The sequence below is a fragment of the Aotus nancymaae genome, unplaced genomic scaffold (genome assembly GCF_030222135.1).
Source record: "Aotus nancymaae isolate 86718 unplaced genomic scaffold, 86718_ANA_hifiasm-v0.15.2.pri h1tg000057l, whole genome shotgun sequence".
NCBI lineage: Eukaryota > Metazoa > Chordata > Mammalia > Primates > Aotidae > Aotus > Aotus nancymaae.
Window position 1 is genome coordinate 27,276,101 of NW_026988471.1, and position 18,067 is coordinate 27,294,167.

Here is an 18,067-nt window from a genome sequence, read left to right on the forward strand (position 1 = left end):
AGCTTTCAGTTATCTGGAAGGCACAGCTGTCAGAAATGGTTTGCTGAGTGTGAATATGCATGCTTTTCTTAGGATTAACAATGATTCAATACCTTTGATTGAAAAGTATCTTATTCCTTTAAGTACAAGTCAGGCAACTCATCCAAGTCAAGGGCTAGCCTCAACATGATCACCTTATGATTGCACAGTTTATTCTTTTTGAGTTAGGTAAATTTCAGAATAATATGACAATTTAAAAACAGTATTTCAGGCAGCAATCATACCTTTATCTCAAATGAAATTTCTAATCAGAATTGCTATCTAAGAGGAACATTAATTTCCATTCCCCTGCTGCCTCTCCCACCCATGCTTATAGAAGTAATGACCAAGGAGCTAGTCAAAAAACAATAACAACAAAAGAAAACAAAAACCTGGATAATTCACAGGCCAAATAGGTAATCCTAAATATACAAAGATTGATTATATTGCTGGTCTTTTTTTCTTTTTTTGTTTTTTTTTTTGTTTTGATTTGGAGTCTCGCTCTGTCACCCTGGCTGGAGTACAGCGGTGCAATCTTGACTCACTGCAACCTCCGCCTCCTGGGTTCAAGCGATTCTCCTGCCTCAGCCTCCCAAGTAGCTGGGATTAAAGGCACGCGCCACCATACTTGGCTAATTTTTGTATTTTTAGTAGAGACAGGTTTTCACCACGTTGGCCAGGCTGGTCTCAAACTCCTGACCTCCGGTGATCCACCCGCCTGGGCCTCCCAAAGTGCTGGGATTACAGGCGTGAGCCACCACACCCGGCCTGCTGGTCTTTTTAAAAAAAAACAAAACCACTCACAAATAAATTGGTTAGCAAAAAAGAAAAAGCCTTTATCTTAAAGCACCTATGAGAATTGGGAGAATATTTCATAATCAAAGCCCAAAAGAAAACTGTCTGACCAAGATTTCATCAGGCCTCCTCTCTGTTCAGAACTTTTTCTGATATGTGGTCTGGTTTGGCTACAGGGCCCCCTTTGAGCATAGATTTTCTAGAGTTACAATTTTTTATTTGATGGAAGAAGATTGTAGAATTAAAAGTAAAGAGTTCCAAAGGACTCTGAATTTACCTCAAATAAAGAGGTGGACAAAACTAAGTTGAAGGCTTAATTTTCAACTTGTTTTGCAAGTTGTTTTGAAAGCTTGGTTGTATTTTCTCAGCTGGAAATCAGAGTAGAAAAGAAATTATATAGAGTCAGGTTTGTTTGTTTGTTTTAATTGCTTCTAAGAGAAAAGTGAGTAATAATAGGTATCACTTATGAAGACCTGCTATGTGCCAAGTGTTCTGCGCATATACTCATTATGTCATGTAAACCATCCAACAGCCTTGCAAGGTAGGTATTATCCCATTTTAAAGATGAGAAAACCTAGACTCAGAGAGTTTAGTCAATTGCCTGAGGTCACTCAGGTAGCAACTGGCAAAGGAGGAATTAAGCCCAGATCTGTCAAATTCCAAACACCATTTTCTTCCCAGTATCCCATTCTCCCAACCCTACGTTCCTTTAGGTTGCAGCCTTTATTTATCAAGCACTTTCTGTGTGCCAGTCAGTGTACGGCATGCTTTACCTCCTTCATTTCCAATGTTGAACTTAAAGGTTTTCCAGTCTTAGGAATGGGGAAGGAGGCACGCCCATCTCCAGAGCACATGCCTTCCTCACTCAGCAGTCGGCTTCACCCAGATAAGCTGTTCCCCACCCATCTCACAGACTCAGTGGCTTACTTTTTAACACTTCTTGGGAAAATATCCCCATTCTACTCATTCTAGTGGGTCAGACATTTTCCTATAATTATAATATCCCTTCATGGTATAAATACAGCGTGGAAACTGCTTGGAAAGGATAATGTAGAAATAAAAATAGGCTAATGAAGGTTTCTGCATGGGGGAATGACATGGTAACCAGAGCTTCTAACCATGTCTTATGAGGAAACACGTAATTCCTCTGCCAGATGTTTGATTTAAACTCTGGCTTGTGCCAGTCTTACACCCGATCCCAAACTTCAGGCCTGACTCTGGATTTTTTACACAGGAAGTCTATTATCAAGACTCGACTCAGAGTCTCCCTTGAACATGATCCTACCACCTCGGCCTCCCAAAGTGCTAGGATTACAGGCATGAGCCACCACACCTGGCTGATAAGTTTTAGGAGATGTTTTGTAAAGAGGAATTGGTTCCTATACTGAGAAGTAAATAATCACATCCTTCTAGTAATAAATAATAACGTATTTTTGATGTGTACATTATACTTTCCAAAGCATTCTCCATTTTAAAGGATTTGTACCATGCTGGGGGTATTACAGGAAAATGTCTGCCACACTGGAATGAGTGGTGTAGGCTTTTCTTCCTAGAAATGTTCAAGGGTAACACGGCTTATAGAAATATATTCACAGCGCTTCGCTATGTCTTCAGAACACTCCACAGTTTGACAGCTTTATCCAGGGCTCCTCTACTCTAGCTTCTGTCCTTCAGCCTGTATTCCGTCTACCCAGATCTGCCGTATTCCCACACTGGGGAATGTTCAACACTTTTCCCTCTTCCCGGATTCTCTTGCCTCTCTCCCTCCCTTCCCAGCCATAGTCTTCCCACTGCCACTGCCTGTCCAAATCCTAGTTGTTTTTCAAGGCCCTGCCCAAAGCCATCTCATATAATAAGCCTCCTAGCAGCCCTTCGACGGAGTATCTTTGCCCCTTACCATGTGGGAGTCAACACCTCTGTTACAACCTTCATCCTCGTGTCCCTTCCTGAGAACAGTGTGTTGAGAACATGCTGGCACTGTGGGGAGGAGGACTTGGCCTTACTCAGCTGGGTTTCCCTAGAGCTGACCAGGGTAGGTGCTCAGGGAATGTTTGTCAATTTGGATACATGTTATTTTCTCTAGAATATAAAGGTCATAGCTAGATCCTTTAGGGAAAAAAGTTAGATTCGTTTGAGGAACTTTTTTTTTCTTCCTAAAGCCACATTAGTCATCCTTCTCATTGGGGTAGTCACAGTATTCCCAAATTTGTATCTAGCTGCTTTGTTCTAATTTTTTTAAACTGACCCCTTACTTTAACCACAGACACCTCATTTGCCCTTTTCCTTCTTATCATTTACATTTAGTACATTGTCCGTGAATTCTTTGAAATTATAAGCTTCTGACTTTTTCAAGACTTTGCCCAATTTTTAAGTGCTATTTTGCATTTGAATACATTGTAATTTATTTAAGGATTCTTTTAATCAAACTCTTCCTTGATTTAGCCAGATTTCTTTTTTAATCCTCCCAGGCCAGGAGTTTATTTATTGTGACTCAATTCTTTTAAAAATAGAAGTTAAAACAGTACTAAATGCTATTTATGGTGTTTTCTCTTGCTCGATTTCTTTCTGTATCTCATAGCAGCATGTTTCTTTGTACATTTCTAGTGCAGTTACCAGTTCCTCACTAGTCAATGCCAGTCACTAAATATGTGTCCACTACCTACCGTGTGTCTACCCCAGTCGCACACATGTGGGGATCTAACATAAAGATAAATATGCTGAAATTGTCAACAGTCCAGCTGAGAGGTGGATTATGTGGACATAGAGGCTGGAGAAATCACTGAGTGATGGAGCATGCAAGGAAGGCTTCCTGAAAGAAGGTGGGGCTTGGACTACATCACAGAGTTGGAAGCAAGAACAGGTTGAAAGGAATGAACACAGAGCCAGGCCTGAGGAAATGAGAATCTCAGAGCAGCAAAGGGGCCAGGATCCAAGTAGGAGGCATATCCAGAGGGCACAGAACCCAGATGGCATAGCAGGCAGGAGGGGCACAGCTCACACCCGGCCCCTCTCCAGGAAATGTGGACCCTCAGTTCCAGCATGGGGCCTGGAACAGAGAATCTGCTTACTCAGTGTGTGATGGATGAAGGAGTGGATGAAGCAGAGGGACAGAGGGGTTCCTACTTTGGGGACCCCTTCATCCCAGCCTCAGCCACTGATAGGCTTTTTTTTGTCCTCATGCCGACTCACCTTGAGTGAGCCCTGCTTGGGAGCACAGGTTGGAAGCATGCAGAGTTCCAGAGAAGAGGCATTTCTGATCATCTGAACTTTGATGAGAGTAAAACCAGATAAACCCAGAAAAACAAGGGGCACCCTCCAGACAGGGAGAAGGACTTGACCTGTGAGCTTCCTGATACCAGCCTCTGCTTCCTTCATCTTTGTGTCACCTATTTCTGTCTCCTACAAAGGTCAGGAGAGTAGTGGGGAACACTGGTAAGATAGGACAGGTTATGGCTTTTCTTTTCTTTTTTTTTTTTTTTTGAGACAGTCTCACTCTGTCGCCCAGGCTGGAGTGCAGTGGCGTGATCTCAGCTCGCTGCAACCTCCGCCTCCCAGGTTCAAGCAATTTTCATGCATCAGCCTCCGAGTAGCTGGGATTACAGGCACCCACCACCACGGCCAGCTAATTTTCGTATTTTTAGTAGAGACAGAGTTTCACCATGTTGGTCAGGCTGATCTTGACCTCCTGACCTCAGGTGATCCACCCACCTTGGCTTCCCAAAGTGCTGGGATAGGTTATGGCTTTTCTACATTGAATATATGATACCAAAAGAGCAAAATAAAAACTGGAGAATTATGTTTACACAGTATCAAATGCTTTATTGAGTCTTTTCCTTTCTATGCGGTATTCCCCAGGCTCCAATTCTGATTCAACTTGTAGCCTTCTAGAACCAACTCAAAGTCCATCTCTTCTTTGGCTGCCCTTCTCCCTGCATGACACCACATGCGTGCCTCCTATATTGTCTTAGCATGCTCAGCTGAAGGTGCTTATTGAACTTGCCAGGTCTCCTTTTCCAGACCATGAGCTCGAGGGCATGGACACCCTCATTATTCCTGGCCCTCTACCTACTGTGGTGTTTTGTTTTGTTTTTTTCTGAAGACTATTCACTTTTCCTGACCCTGTTAGTTTTTTTTTTTTTATAAATGCCCCCATTTTTAAAGTAATATTTATCAGTTTATACACATACATATGCGCACACACACACACACACGATTATATAAAATATACCCACACAGTTTAAAAACTCATAAACCACCACCAAACTTAATAGTGCCAGTATCATAGACATCCTATGGGTGTCTCTCCCAGAAGGAACCACTACCCTGAACTTTATGTTAACTGCCCCCTTGATTTTCTCAATAGCTTTACCACCTAGTATATGTCCATAAAAATATATCATTCATTTTTTTCTATTTTTGAACTTTATGTAAATGAAATCATACTGATTTCTGCTTCTATGAATATTAATGTCTTGCTTTTAAACTTTTTAAAATTATAACTATTTAAAGCTTACATATGTTTATAAAGACTATGAAAACAAATACCCATGTACCCACCTTAATCAAATCTTCATACTTTGTTGTAATCACTTCTGACTTTTTTTTTTTTCTTGAGACGGAGTCTCACTCTGTCGCCCAGGCTGGAGTGCAATGGTGTGATCTCAGCTCAGTGCAACCTCTGCCTCCCAGGTTCAAGCAATTTTCCTGCCTCAGCCTTCCAAGTAGCTGAGACTACAGGTGCACACCGCCATACCCAGCTAATTTTTGTATTTTTAGTAGAGATGGGGTTTCACCATGTTAACCAGGATGGTCTCGAACTCCTGATCTCGTGATCCATCTGCCTCAGCCTCCCAAAGTGCTGGGATTACAGGCGTGAGCCACCACACCTGGCCGTTTGTGACTTTTTCTTTTTTTTTTTTTTTTGAGACGGAGTTTCGCTTTTGTTACCCAGGCTGGAGTGCAATGGCATGATCTCGGCTCACCGCAACCTCCGCCTCCTGGGTTCAGGCAATTCTCCTGCCTCAGCCTCCTGAGTAGCTGGGATCACAGGTACACGCCACCATGCCCAGCTAATTTTTTTGTATTTTTAGTAGAGACGGCGTTTCACCATGTTGACCAGGATGGTCTCGATCTCTTAACCTCGTGATCCACCCGCCTTGGCCTCCCAAAGTGCTGGGATTGCAGGCGTGAGCCACCGCGCCCAGCCGTTTGTGACTTTTTTAAAGAAATAGCACACTGTCCAGCCAGGCACAGTAGCTCACGCCTGTAATCCTACCACTTGAACCCGGCTTGAACCCAGGAGGCGGAGGTTGCGGTGAACCAAGATCATGCCTCTGTACTCCAGCCTGGGTGACAGAGAGACTCTGTCTCAAAAAAAAAAAGAAAAAGCAATAGCACACTGTCAATTCAGATGAAGCGCCTTGAGTGCCCCTGCAAGACGTGGCCCCATCCTTCGCTCCCTTTTCCCAACCCACAGAGGTAACCACTACCCTTAATTTGGTGTGTATCTTTCCCATGTATGTTTTTATGCTTTCATTACTAGACATTCCTAAATAGTATGTAATGTGTGCATGTTTTTGAACCTTGTAAGTATGTACTGAACAGTGTTCATCTGTAACTTGCTCTTTTCACTGAACATTAGGTCTTGGAGATTCAACTAGGTTGATTCATGTAGCCCTAGCTCATTCATTTAAACTGCTGCAAGGTATTCCTGTGAAAGAATATGCGTGATGTATTTATCCAGTCTCCAGCTGATAGACATTTAAGATGTTTCCAGTTTTTGTTAACACAGGTGGTACTACATCAGGCCTTCTCCTGCGATCTTATGCACATGCAGTAGTTCCTTAGGAGTGGAATTGCTGTGTCATGGAGTATGTACACCTTCACTTTTATTGTACAAGAGTTTTAGCAATTTATATCGTCATCATCAGGGAATGGGAATTCCCAATGTTCCATAGCTTTGACAACACTTGGGTATTTTCCAGTTTTTTAATGTTTGTCAATCTAATGGGTACGGGTAGAAGTTCATTGAGGTTTTAATTTGCATGTCTTTCATATGAGCCTTTCCTTCAGTTCAGCAGGCTGAGTGTTTCTCATGTGTCATGCACTGAACTAAGTGCTAGGAATACTAAAATAACTAATTCACAGCCCCTCCTCCACTTGGGGACCTCACAGTTCTCTGCAGTGATTCCTACCTGGGGAGGTGAATTAAAATCACTTGAGGTGCATTTTCAGAAATGAGATTTAGGGAATATGGGCTCTTCGGTAGGAGGTATTTGTAAAGTAGTAAGCTCAATCTTCTTCAACACTTGGGCCATTGTGTATAACTTTTCATGTGTTCTCTGTCTTCCAAAGAAGGCTAATTTATTTTCAGTATATCATATTTACTGAGATGTGAAGTTTAGAAAGATTTATTTCAAAATAATTAGAATTTAAGAACCTGAAATGTATGCTGTAGTTATCAGAAATTTCACATATACAGAACAGTGTGTAAAGCTAGATGGAAAAAGAAACACTTTAACAAGGGTGACAGGGAAAAGAAATGAGCACTTATACTGAGTACCTGTTTGGTTTTTATTTAATCCTTTCAAAAAACACTATGAGATATAAATTATTATCCTCATTTTATAAATTATTATCCTGAGAAAATCAGGATTCAAAGAGGTGAAATATTTTGCCTATGATGTCACCACTAATTAATGGTGTGGCCAAGATTTGAACTCACTTTATCTGACTTCAAGGGCATACCATGCTGGCTCTTTCCATAATAGGATTTTTTAGCATATGCAGAAAAATCTAAGAAACTTCAAGCTTCAGTTTGCTAATATTGAAACCCCAAAGATAGGCCAGGCATGGTGGCTCATGCCTTTAATCCCAGCACTTTGGGAGGCCAAGATGGATGGACCACCCGAGGTCAAGAGTTCAAGATCAGCCTGGCCAACACAGTGTAACCCCATCTCTACTTAAAATACAAAAATGTGGTGGTGGACACCTGTAATCCCAGCTACCTGGGAGGCTGAAGCAGGAGAATCACTTGAACCCAGGAGGTGGAGGCTGCAATGAGCCAAGATCGTGCCCCTGCACTCCACCCTGGGCAACAAGAGCAAACTCCATCTCAAAAAAAAAAAAAAAAAACCCAAAGATAATTTGTTTACATGATTATATAACAAGCAGTTTAAACCAGTGAAAAGTCAAACCCATTTAACAAAATCTGGTTAATATTTAGTCTTTCTTGTCACTTAAATGAAAGGCAGTGATAATAAATGGAGATACCTTGAATAGATACTTCTGAATTGGAAAATGTTACTTTGCTATTTCTTGTAGTGAGTATTTTGGATATGTAGTGTTAATTTTCCAGTGGTTGGAATCCACAGGTCTCAAAGGTTTAGTGTGTAGGTAGTAAGATTGGGGTTGGTCAGTAAATATAGGGCAGGCTTCCCACATTGCTTGTGGGGGTAGCCTCGGAATGAAAAGTGTACAGATGGCTCTCAGGAAGAATCAGCCTCAAATGGAATTCTCATCGGAGAGTGACTTTACAGCAATTCAACAAGGGGTTAAAACGTTTCCTAACAAGGCTTCGAGGAACTGGAATGTCCTGAGAGGCCTGGAAATGGGAATATAACCGTAACCACCACAAAGCGAATCTATGAGTATCTTCCCTGCTGACCCAAGAACACGGAGGCAAGCACAGAAATATATAGTGTGGAAGGTTTGAAGAAATGAAATAATGGCCAACTTGTGAATAATGATGAAAATATTTGATGATGTGACTCCCAGGGAAGCAATTATGGTTAACCCCTCATTTGTTTGGCATTTTCAAGGATCGAACTGTCCTGCAAAACTGAATTTTCCAGACAACTAAAACTTTCCTATTTATATGCTTGGAGGCTTTGTTAACCATACTTGGTGGAAATATTTATGAAATAGATTATATAATTATCTTGCCATCTTGAACAGAAGCTTCAGGAAATAACATTTCCTTAGATACCTTTGACTGCAAGTATTAGAAGACCCAAATTACAAGAGGTTTAATAGTAAAGATTTGTAATCATCTCACATAACGAGAAATCCAGAGCTGGGTAGTTTAGGGATGGTGAATCCAGCCACACAATGATGACAGGCTGACCTTCCCTCATGGTCACAAGACGGGCGACTCAACACCAAGCCTCAAGACCTCACATGATCAGCTCTAAGGGAAGAATGAGATGGGGGCTTCTCCTTACATGTGTGTTTAATCAGAGAGGAAAATATTTCTCAAAAGACCCATAGCCCACTTCCCTCCGGGTCCTATTGGCAGGACTGAGTCACATTTCCATGTCTTGGTTTATGGAAGGCTAAGAGAGTGATATCCAGCACTGTCAGACTCTGGGGCGAGAGGAAGGCTCTGCCCATAAGAAAGAAGAATGAAGAATGGGTGGTTGGTAGGCAACCACAACTGTCTACCACTGCTACCAAGATTGGGAGTGAATATCACTTACTATGTGGTGATAGTGTAAGGGACAACTGGGATGTACGGAGCTTTTTGTTCCTACACTAAATGGCCAGACTGGGATTCTTTCAGCCCTCCTAACCCTGCCTGTATTTGTTATATTCTTCCTCTGTGCTAGACTGTGAATTATGACTACTTGCTGGTAATGTGCCTTGTCCTCATCTTGCCATAATTGGATACATTTTGTTTTTTTCTGGAAAAATTATATAATTAAACTTGTTAGAACTATGCCTGAAATGTTGAATGTCTGATAGGCTATCCTGGGAATCAGATGCATGGTAAGGCATTTATTTTTGCTATTCATTTTTCCATTGTTGAGGTTTTTGGAGAAGTGAGAAGTTTCTAGAAAGTCTTATGAACTGCGATACCACCTTACTGGAGTCGTCTGCTAGTGAAAAGATGAGCATTTAGGGGCAGGGAAGCATGTTTGCTTGGGAAGGTGGAACTGCAGCCACTACTTGGGCCTCACCAGAGTTCACAGAGAGGCAGCGTAGTTTATCAGTGCATTCTTCCCCCAAAGCTGCATGGTTGGCTGTTGTCTGGAGAGCACCACAAGTTCTGGGACTGTAACCCACAGAACCCATCACTGCAAGGACTGTCCAGAGTGAGGCAGCTGTTGCAGAGCTTAATTCTTCCTCCCTTCCCTCAGGGCTTCAGAGCCCTGTGAATGCATCCTGTGATCAGCCTCGTTTGTGCAGAATTAAGAAGCATTTGGTGTGACTTGTTTCAATGAGTTCTTGAAGAAAATAATGCTTCACAAATAGTTATTGAGACCAGGTGCAGTGGCTCATGCCTGTAATCCCAACACTTTGGGAGGCCGAGGAGGGAGGATCACTTGAGGCCAGCAGTTTGAGACCAGCCTGGACAATGTGGCAAGACCCTTATCTCTAAAAGAAAAAAAAAGTAGGGGAGAAGAAGGAAATGGTTATTGAAATTCTACTAAACAAGTGCAAACCCTCCCCTCTGTATATGAAGAGCCAACCAAGTCTCTGTATACAGGAAGAAGGAAATAGGAAGCTGTTGTCAAAATAATACTGACAATAAGTAACTGACTCAAATGGGATGATTCTGCTCTAAGAATCAAACCTGAGCCTGTAGGTTCTAAGAAAGCAAATGGTGGCTGGGTGCAGTGGCTCACACCTGTAATCCCAACACTTTGGGAGGCCGAGGTGAGGAAATCACGAGGTCAGGAGTTCGAGACCAGCCTGGCCGACATGGTAAAACCCTGTCTCCACTAAAAATACAAAAAAATAGCTGGGCATAGTGCTGGGTGCCTGTAATCCCAGCTACTTGGAGGCTGAGGCAGGAGAACCACTTGAACCTAGGAGGCAGAGGTTACAGCGAGCCGAGATCATACCACTGCACTCCAGCCCAGGTGACAGAGTGAGACTCCATCTCAAAAAAAAAAAAAAAAAAAGAGAGAGAAAGCAAATGGTTAAAGTGTTCAATTTTGATATAGCTGAAACTATGAGCCCAAAATCCTTGGAATTTGGGAGGTTCCTTCAGAGCATGTTAGCTTGTGGAAGTCCTAAAGTCATTATTTAACTATGCATCAGAAAATCATGACTTAACCCATAGGCAAAAGTTAAGTGACAGAAACATTTGGTGACAAGCAAGTTTTAATTTTTTAAATCTTGATTGAGTTGTACCATTCAAATCATTCTTGTCAGAAATATGCAAAATATTTCTCATAAATATTTTAGTTATTAACTCATTCTTATGCACAGAATGTTTTTAAATAAGCCATTGTTTTGTTGATCATTGACTGATATAGACAGGCTACAACTTAGTTGAATGAAGCAAGATATTTGTATTTTTAAAATTTTATTTTCTCATATGTGAATTATCAGTTTTATCTCTGAAGTTCTCTGACCATTCCTGCTCCCTTAATAATACATTTACCGTGTTCACTGAGAAAGTATTCAAATTTTAATATTGGCTACAATTACACTTTGTTAGACAAATCTCCATGGAGAAATAATCATGTAATCAGTGCTTTTTGGGGACCATGGTACATATCAACATTAGCTTGCTGCCATTTTTTAAAAATCAGAACAACTCACTTGCCCAGGTAGATAAATTGCCTTTGCATTTTGGATTATTTCTGATGCTATTTGGGCATTTAGGGGGTCAAAGAAGATGGTTCCAAAATAGGTGGGAAAAAATCATTTTTTAGCATAGTAAAATGCTAATACCAGCAGCTCATTTTCTACAAAACAAAATAATAAGAACGAAAGATAGAGGACGTTCCAAAGCCCAGAGAAGCCAGTAGCTTGAAAATCACATAGCCTGTGGTATTATCTGCATTGCTTTGGATACTGAGTGATGAGTATATTTGCTTTACCTTTATAAATTATTGTCATTGAGTTCTACTGTTTAAAATTGTTGCTCTCTTGTAAGGAAGCTTTCATGGTACTTGTCTGCTAGCAATGATTGCTTTGGAGGTTAATCTATATCTTGTTTTATATTTGCAAAAGTGTACATAATATAAAACAACTGAAGTCAAAGTATATGCAAATACCCTTTATTTTTTCTTATTTTTTGGGGGGTGGACAGAGTTTCACTCTTGTTGCCCAGGCTGGAGTGCAGTGGTGCAATCTTGGCTCACTGCAACCTCCACCTCCCTGGTTCAAGAGATTCTCCTGTCTCAGCCTCCCAAGTAGCTGGGATTACAGGTCCATGCCACCATGTCCAGCTAATTTTTTGTATTTTTAGTACAGACGAGGTTTCACTATGTTGGCCAGGCTGGTCTTGAACTCCTGACCTCAGGTGATCTGCCCTCTTTGGCTTCCCAAAGGGCTGGGATTATCGCAAGAATTGCTTAAACCTGGGAGGCGGAGGTTGCAGTTAGGTGAGATTACGTCACTGCACTCCATCCAGCCTGGGTGACAGAGTGAGACTCTGTCTCAAAAATAAATGAATACATACATACATACATACATACATACATACATACATACATATTAATCAGAAGTGGAAGTAGTAATGAGAAAATATATAAAGTTAATTTTAGAAACCAATATTTGTGCAGAGTGATGGAAGATGTTACAGATCATGCTTTGCAAAATGGAGGGACTCAAAAGCGATTTCTGAATTTAATTATTTATCATTTGAGTCCATCTTTTTCATATTTTGTATTGTTCCTATCTATTATGAAATCTCTGCTTTGGTACAAGTAGACACATTCAGACTGCCCTATTGTGCTTGAAAAATGTGACTAAAGAGTGGACATTCAAAATCGTGCCCTTTTCTTTGGTTGTCGTGTGATTCATCTGTAGAAACCCCCTACAGCACTGAGTCAGACATCATCAGAGTCAGTGTACTCAGAGGTCTAAGAGGCCCTCCCAACGGGATGGTTTTTTGATTCTTGGGGGTTTTTTGGCTTCTCTTTAGGAGTCTGATGCAGACCTAAGTTTTCCTTCAAGAAATCACATTGAGTGCTGATAGGACCTAGTCCAAGTTGAATGTGACCCCAGACTGGAATAGTGATAGATGTATAATTATCTAGTATGTATTTCTGTTTCTTTCTTTATTTTTGAGACGGAGTCTTGCTCTGTTTCCCAGGCTGGAGTGCAGTGGCGCAATCTCAGCTCACTGCAACCTTCGCCTCAAGTGATTCTCCCACCTCAGCCTCCTGAGTGGCTGGAATTACAGGTGCTCAGCACCATGCCTGGCTAATTTTTGTATTTTTAGTAGAGATGGTGTTTCACCATGTTGGTCAGGCTGGTCTTGAACTCCTGACCTTAGGTGATCCACCCACCTCCACCCCCCAAAGTGCCAGGATTACAGGCATGAGCCACTGTGCCTGGCCTAATTATCTGGTATGTATTTTTAAATATATCTTCAAAGATGAACCTTATACACCCTTCACAATGACAACTTTAGCTTCCTAAATTGTGGCATAGTGGATGAGTCGTAAGCAGATCAAGCCAGTGTCCTTTGGAGCAGAAGGCAATGTGGGGCATAGTAGGAGCCCAGTGTTTGAATCATGGGACTAGATTTGAGTCTTGCTTCTGCCTAGCTGTGACATGAGAAAGTTAATAAACCTCCTAGAGCCTTAGGTTTGTCCACCTGTTAAATGCAAATGTTGAAGATAATGTCTTTGTCATGGAGTTCTAAGTAACAAATTAGATACAGTGTGTAAAGGTACTCTGTCAATCTAGAAAATTCTATACGTGTTTTTCTTATTTTTATACTGTTCCTATTCTTTTTCCTAGAAGTGGATAACGTTCACACACACATACATTATATACTTCTATGAATGTGCTATTGAAACAGTCTGTTTTTAATGATGATTTGCCTCAACTAATAACAAGTCGTTTTACTTTTAAAAATCGTGTTAAAGAACCCCAAAATGAAAAGATAAAGCTTTAACACATGTTAACAGCAAGGATTAGAATTAGCCTATACCGTCACAGCAGACATATTTAGTGCTCAGATTAGTCCCTGATGCATTCCATTAAGGAACTCCCACTGATTTAGGAGATATAAATATATGTGGTAATGCATATGGAAAAAATGGAAACTGCTGAGTATCAAAATTCACTGTTTGATTGGAAGTAGACTGATAACTTCATTTTTCCTGGTAGTCTGGTTGCCATATCCTATAAAGTAGAAAGATTATCACCTGCACTCTTTACCTTTTTTTCTAAATACATTCTTGAAAAACAGCCTCTGTTCCGATTCCTCCATCAAATTATAGATGTGGAAGACAGTGCCCAACCCTTGAGGAGTTTATGCTATAACAGATACTTAAAACAGATATAAAGAGAATTCTGCTATGGAATCGTGATCCAGGGAAGTGCTAGAGGAGAGCGTCACCTGATCGCAGGCACCCAGGCATACTTCCCTAAGCTTCTGTGACCATTTCGTAGCATTCTTACAGCACTTATACGTTATGCCTTCTATTTTCACCCACGTGTGATTTGCCTCTCTAGATTATAAACTCCTTGAAGATGGAGGAGTCACTTTACTTCTTGGTCCCTCTCTATACAACACACCTTCCATCCAAGCCTCAGCCAGTATTTGTGGTTCAAATAGAGTTTTGTACCTAACATTCTGATTTGGTCAAAAAAGTATCTTAAGATGTGTTTATGCTCTAACTTTCTTTTTCTTTCTTCTGTCTTTGCAGTTGACCTGCCTCTGTTTTTTCCTCGAGACCAGCCAACGCTCACATTTCAGTCCGTCTATCACTTTACCAACAGTGGACAGCTTTACTCCCAGGCCCAAAAAAATTATCCGTACAGCCCCAGATGGGATGGAAATGAAATGGCCAAAAGAGCAAAGTAAGTGAATCTGTTATTTCCTACAGATAAGAGCATTTGTTTATCTAGTCCAGAGGTTGGTAAGCTACTGCCTGCAGGCTAGATCCTGCCTTGCACCTATTTTTGTAAATAAAGTTTTATAGAAACACAGCAACACCCATTTCTTTGCTTGTTATCTATGGCTGCTTTAATGCTACAATGGCAGAGCCAGTTGTAGCAACAGAGACTGTATGGCCTGGAAAACCAAAAATATTTACTGTATGGCCCTTTGTAACTTTGTCAGGAAGAAGCTGATCTATATCTGAAAGTGTTTCCTTTTTCTACTGTTTCTGTTGGTCTCTAAAATTAGCCGTGACTGCTTTTTTTTCATGGAATGTAGAATTTATCAGAAAACTACCTCTCTATTTAGAGTAGAGAAGAAATACTAAGTAGGAATTCAAGTTACGGGTAAATGGCATAAATGATGAAAATGTTGGCAGCTACTTTTATAGTTTTTTAAAAAATGGAAAATTTCAGGTGGCAGTAAACAAACAGAATTTCTGCTTAGTAGTCAATACCTGGAGCCAGTAGCCACTCTTTCGTATGGAAATGAATCTCTGTGAATTCTATACCTCATTGCATCTCTGCAGTGTATACCACAGCCAGTTGCCTAAAGTAAGACCTGTGTATTTCTTGGTCAAATAAACAGCTATGCAAATAAATAGCTTAGGGCTAGAAACATAGATATGGAAGTAGGATTTCATAGAGGTTGAAGGTGGCTAAAGTTTAGAGTTTAGAGGTGCAGCTATTGCTCATGAACCTCTCAGTGTGGAAGGCTCTCACTTCAGTCATCCAGAATAGGTAAATATAGAAATATGCTGAGTGTTTTTTATATTTAAGACTTTGGTGTCTGGAACATCAGTCTTCATGAACCGTGGCCTCCTAGATTGAAGAAGCAGTGGATCAAAATCATAGTTTCCAAAAATAAATCATGGAGTGGCATGTGGTTATTACTTTCTCGCTTGGAACAGCCATATGCTTCACACCTGTGATCCCAGCTGAAGGATGTTCAGATCCAAAGGATCACACAAATATAGACTATCTATTAAGCATCCTCTTCATTTGCTCATCCAGTATTTATTAGGCATCTACCATGTTCCAAGCATTGTGCTCTATGCTAGGAATATAATGATAAACAAATTGGAAATTGTCCCTGTCTTCATGGAATCTATAGCCCAGCAAGGGAAATAAAGCCTTTATCATATGAAACTTCTGACAGTTTCAAAGTACCTACAAGCAAAGCCTGGACCTCCTGATCTGGAATGTTCTTGAATAGCCATGACTAATCAAGAACTTAGTAGGACTTATTGTTCTTGCCTCCTCCTCCCAGAGAGACTCCATTCCCTTCCACGGGGGCTCCCAGCCTCACATGTATTTTTCTGTAGTACTAGACCTTCACTTATAGCAGGCTTGAGACCCTTTTTTTTTTTGAGACAGAGTCTTGCTCTGTCACCCACACTGGAATGCAGTGATGTAATCTCGGCTCACTGCAACCTCTGCCTCCTGGGTTCAATCAATTCTCCTGCCTCAGCCTCCTGAGTAGCTGGGACTACAGGTACGCACCACCATGCCCGACTAATTTTTGTATTTTTAGTAGAGACAGGGTTTTGCCATGTTAGCCAGGCTGGTCTTGAACTCCTGACCTCAGATGCTCTACCTGCCTCAGCCTCCCAAAGTGCTAGGATTAGGTGTGAGCCACCGCACCCAGCCTGAGACTCTTAAATAATGAAAAGGTGTCTTCTTCTAGAAACCAAGACTGCCCCACATTCATATGCGGAATCCTGAGTTGTTATCTGAAACTAATGTGCCTTCTTCTTTCCCTTTATTTTCTCTTTTTATCCATGACACCCAAGTCTGAAATGCCATTAAGGACAAAAACAAGCATATGCAAATATAACCAGTAACAATGATTAAGACTTAGATACCTTGAAATGCAGTGGAAAAAAGGAGTTATAAAGGATGTTTTATGCTTAAAGTATTGATATCGTTTAATTTTCTGGGCTTCCCCTGTGTATACATAGGACCTACCCTTTGAAGATGGGCGTTATTTGTGGTATGTGCTGTGGAGTCTGAACCAGACATGTCTTTGTGGTTTCCATGGCAAAGCTATCTTGGTGTGTGTGTATGTGTGTGAGTATGTGTGTGTGTGTGTTTTTCTTCAGTAGACATTTTAGCATGTATGAATTGAGTCTTTAAGAAGTTGCAGACCACAAGCCTGTGATTTCAGTATAGGAATATCATAAGTGAAGGCTGTTTATCTTAACAGATTGGTTCAGAGTTTCAAGAGACATTTGCTTTATGTTAACACCAGTCTAAAGAAAACATCTGAAGTAATGTTAAAAAAATCTGCTTTCTACTGTAGTGAAGATGGATCCATTTTAAATGTAACAAAGGAGAAAGCCAGCAGCTCGTGCTAGCAAGAAGAAATAGTTTAAAGTTTCCATTCTTCAACTGAACTCGTAACTTCTCTGGGCTGTGTCAGAAAGCCAGATAAACACAGTGAAAGAAGTGTCCTGCAGTATAGGCTTGAGACTGGTGGAGAAGGTTGAAGAAAAAGGATGGAAAGAGAGGAAGGTCAGCTCTAGCATTCCTTCCACACCCTGTTTCTTTGTCCTGTGAAAATACTGTATGTACACAGTGCGTAAAAGGCTGTAATTCACTTGGGGAGCTCTGCCCATGACATAAACACGCTCATGGTTTATGACCAGCAGTAGAGCCTTTTGAGTGGAATCAGCTGTTTATTCCCTCCTGTAGAGTGAAATTCTAAACAGTGTAACCTCAGAAAGGACACTTCCTGGCACTGACCGGGCTGTTCCTACCACATGTGCTTCTTTCTTTCTCGTGGCTGTCCAGCAAATTCTGTCCCTCACAAGTGAAATACCACTTACAGGGTGAGCACAGGCTTTGGGGTCATGCGTGCCCCAGTTGCTATTGCAAAGTCTAATCCCGCAAGCTCTGTGGTCTTGGGCAGAGCTCTTAACCTCTCTGAATCTCATTCCTAAAACAGGACTGCACTCCTCTCTATGGGATGGACTTGCTCTGAAAGGCCAGCAAGTTAACATGTGGAAGACCGTGGGTTTTGGCTTCTGCTGTGTACCTCAGTGCCTTTGCTCATGCCTTTCCTCCCACCCTCTTTCTGCCCCCTCAAGTCGACACATCCTTCAACCTTCTCCCATATGGGTTTTCCCATCTACCCAACTTTGCTGGCAGCTCTTTCCCCTCTTCCCAGTCTCCTTTGACTCTAATCACATAGGGCTTTGGAATCTCTATTGTATTTTCTTTACGTTTTTCACATCTTCATATATGTTTTGTTTCCTTAACCAAACCATGAGTTCTTTGAAGGCAATGACTTTGCATATATATCTTTTTAAAAATTGCAGTGTAATTTACATACAATGGAGTGAACAGGTTTTGAGTATATCTTTTGAAAAGTTTTGAGAAAGTTACCTTTATACCCCCTTTC

General features: G+C 41.1%; 1 protein-coding gene across 4 annotated transcripts in view; it reads left to right on the plus strand.

The window, feature by feature from the left end:
* Nucleotides 1–18,067, plus strand: part of BABAM2 (BRISC and BRCA1 A complex member 2) — a 457,075-nt gene that overhangs the window by 401,193 nt on the left and 37,815 nt on the right. For all 4 annotated transcript variants that reach the window (XM_064363957.1, XM_064363959.1, XM_064363960.1 and 1 more), the window contains exon 11: nucleotides 14,433–14,586. In XM_064363957.1, the coding sequence (XP_064220027.1) occupies nucleotides 14,433–14,586 (154 nt within the window). The remainder of the gene's footprint in view (nucleotides 1–14,432; nucleotides 14,587–18,067) is intronic.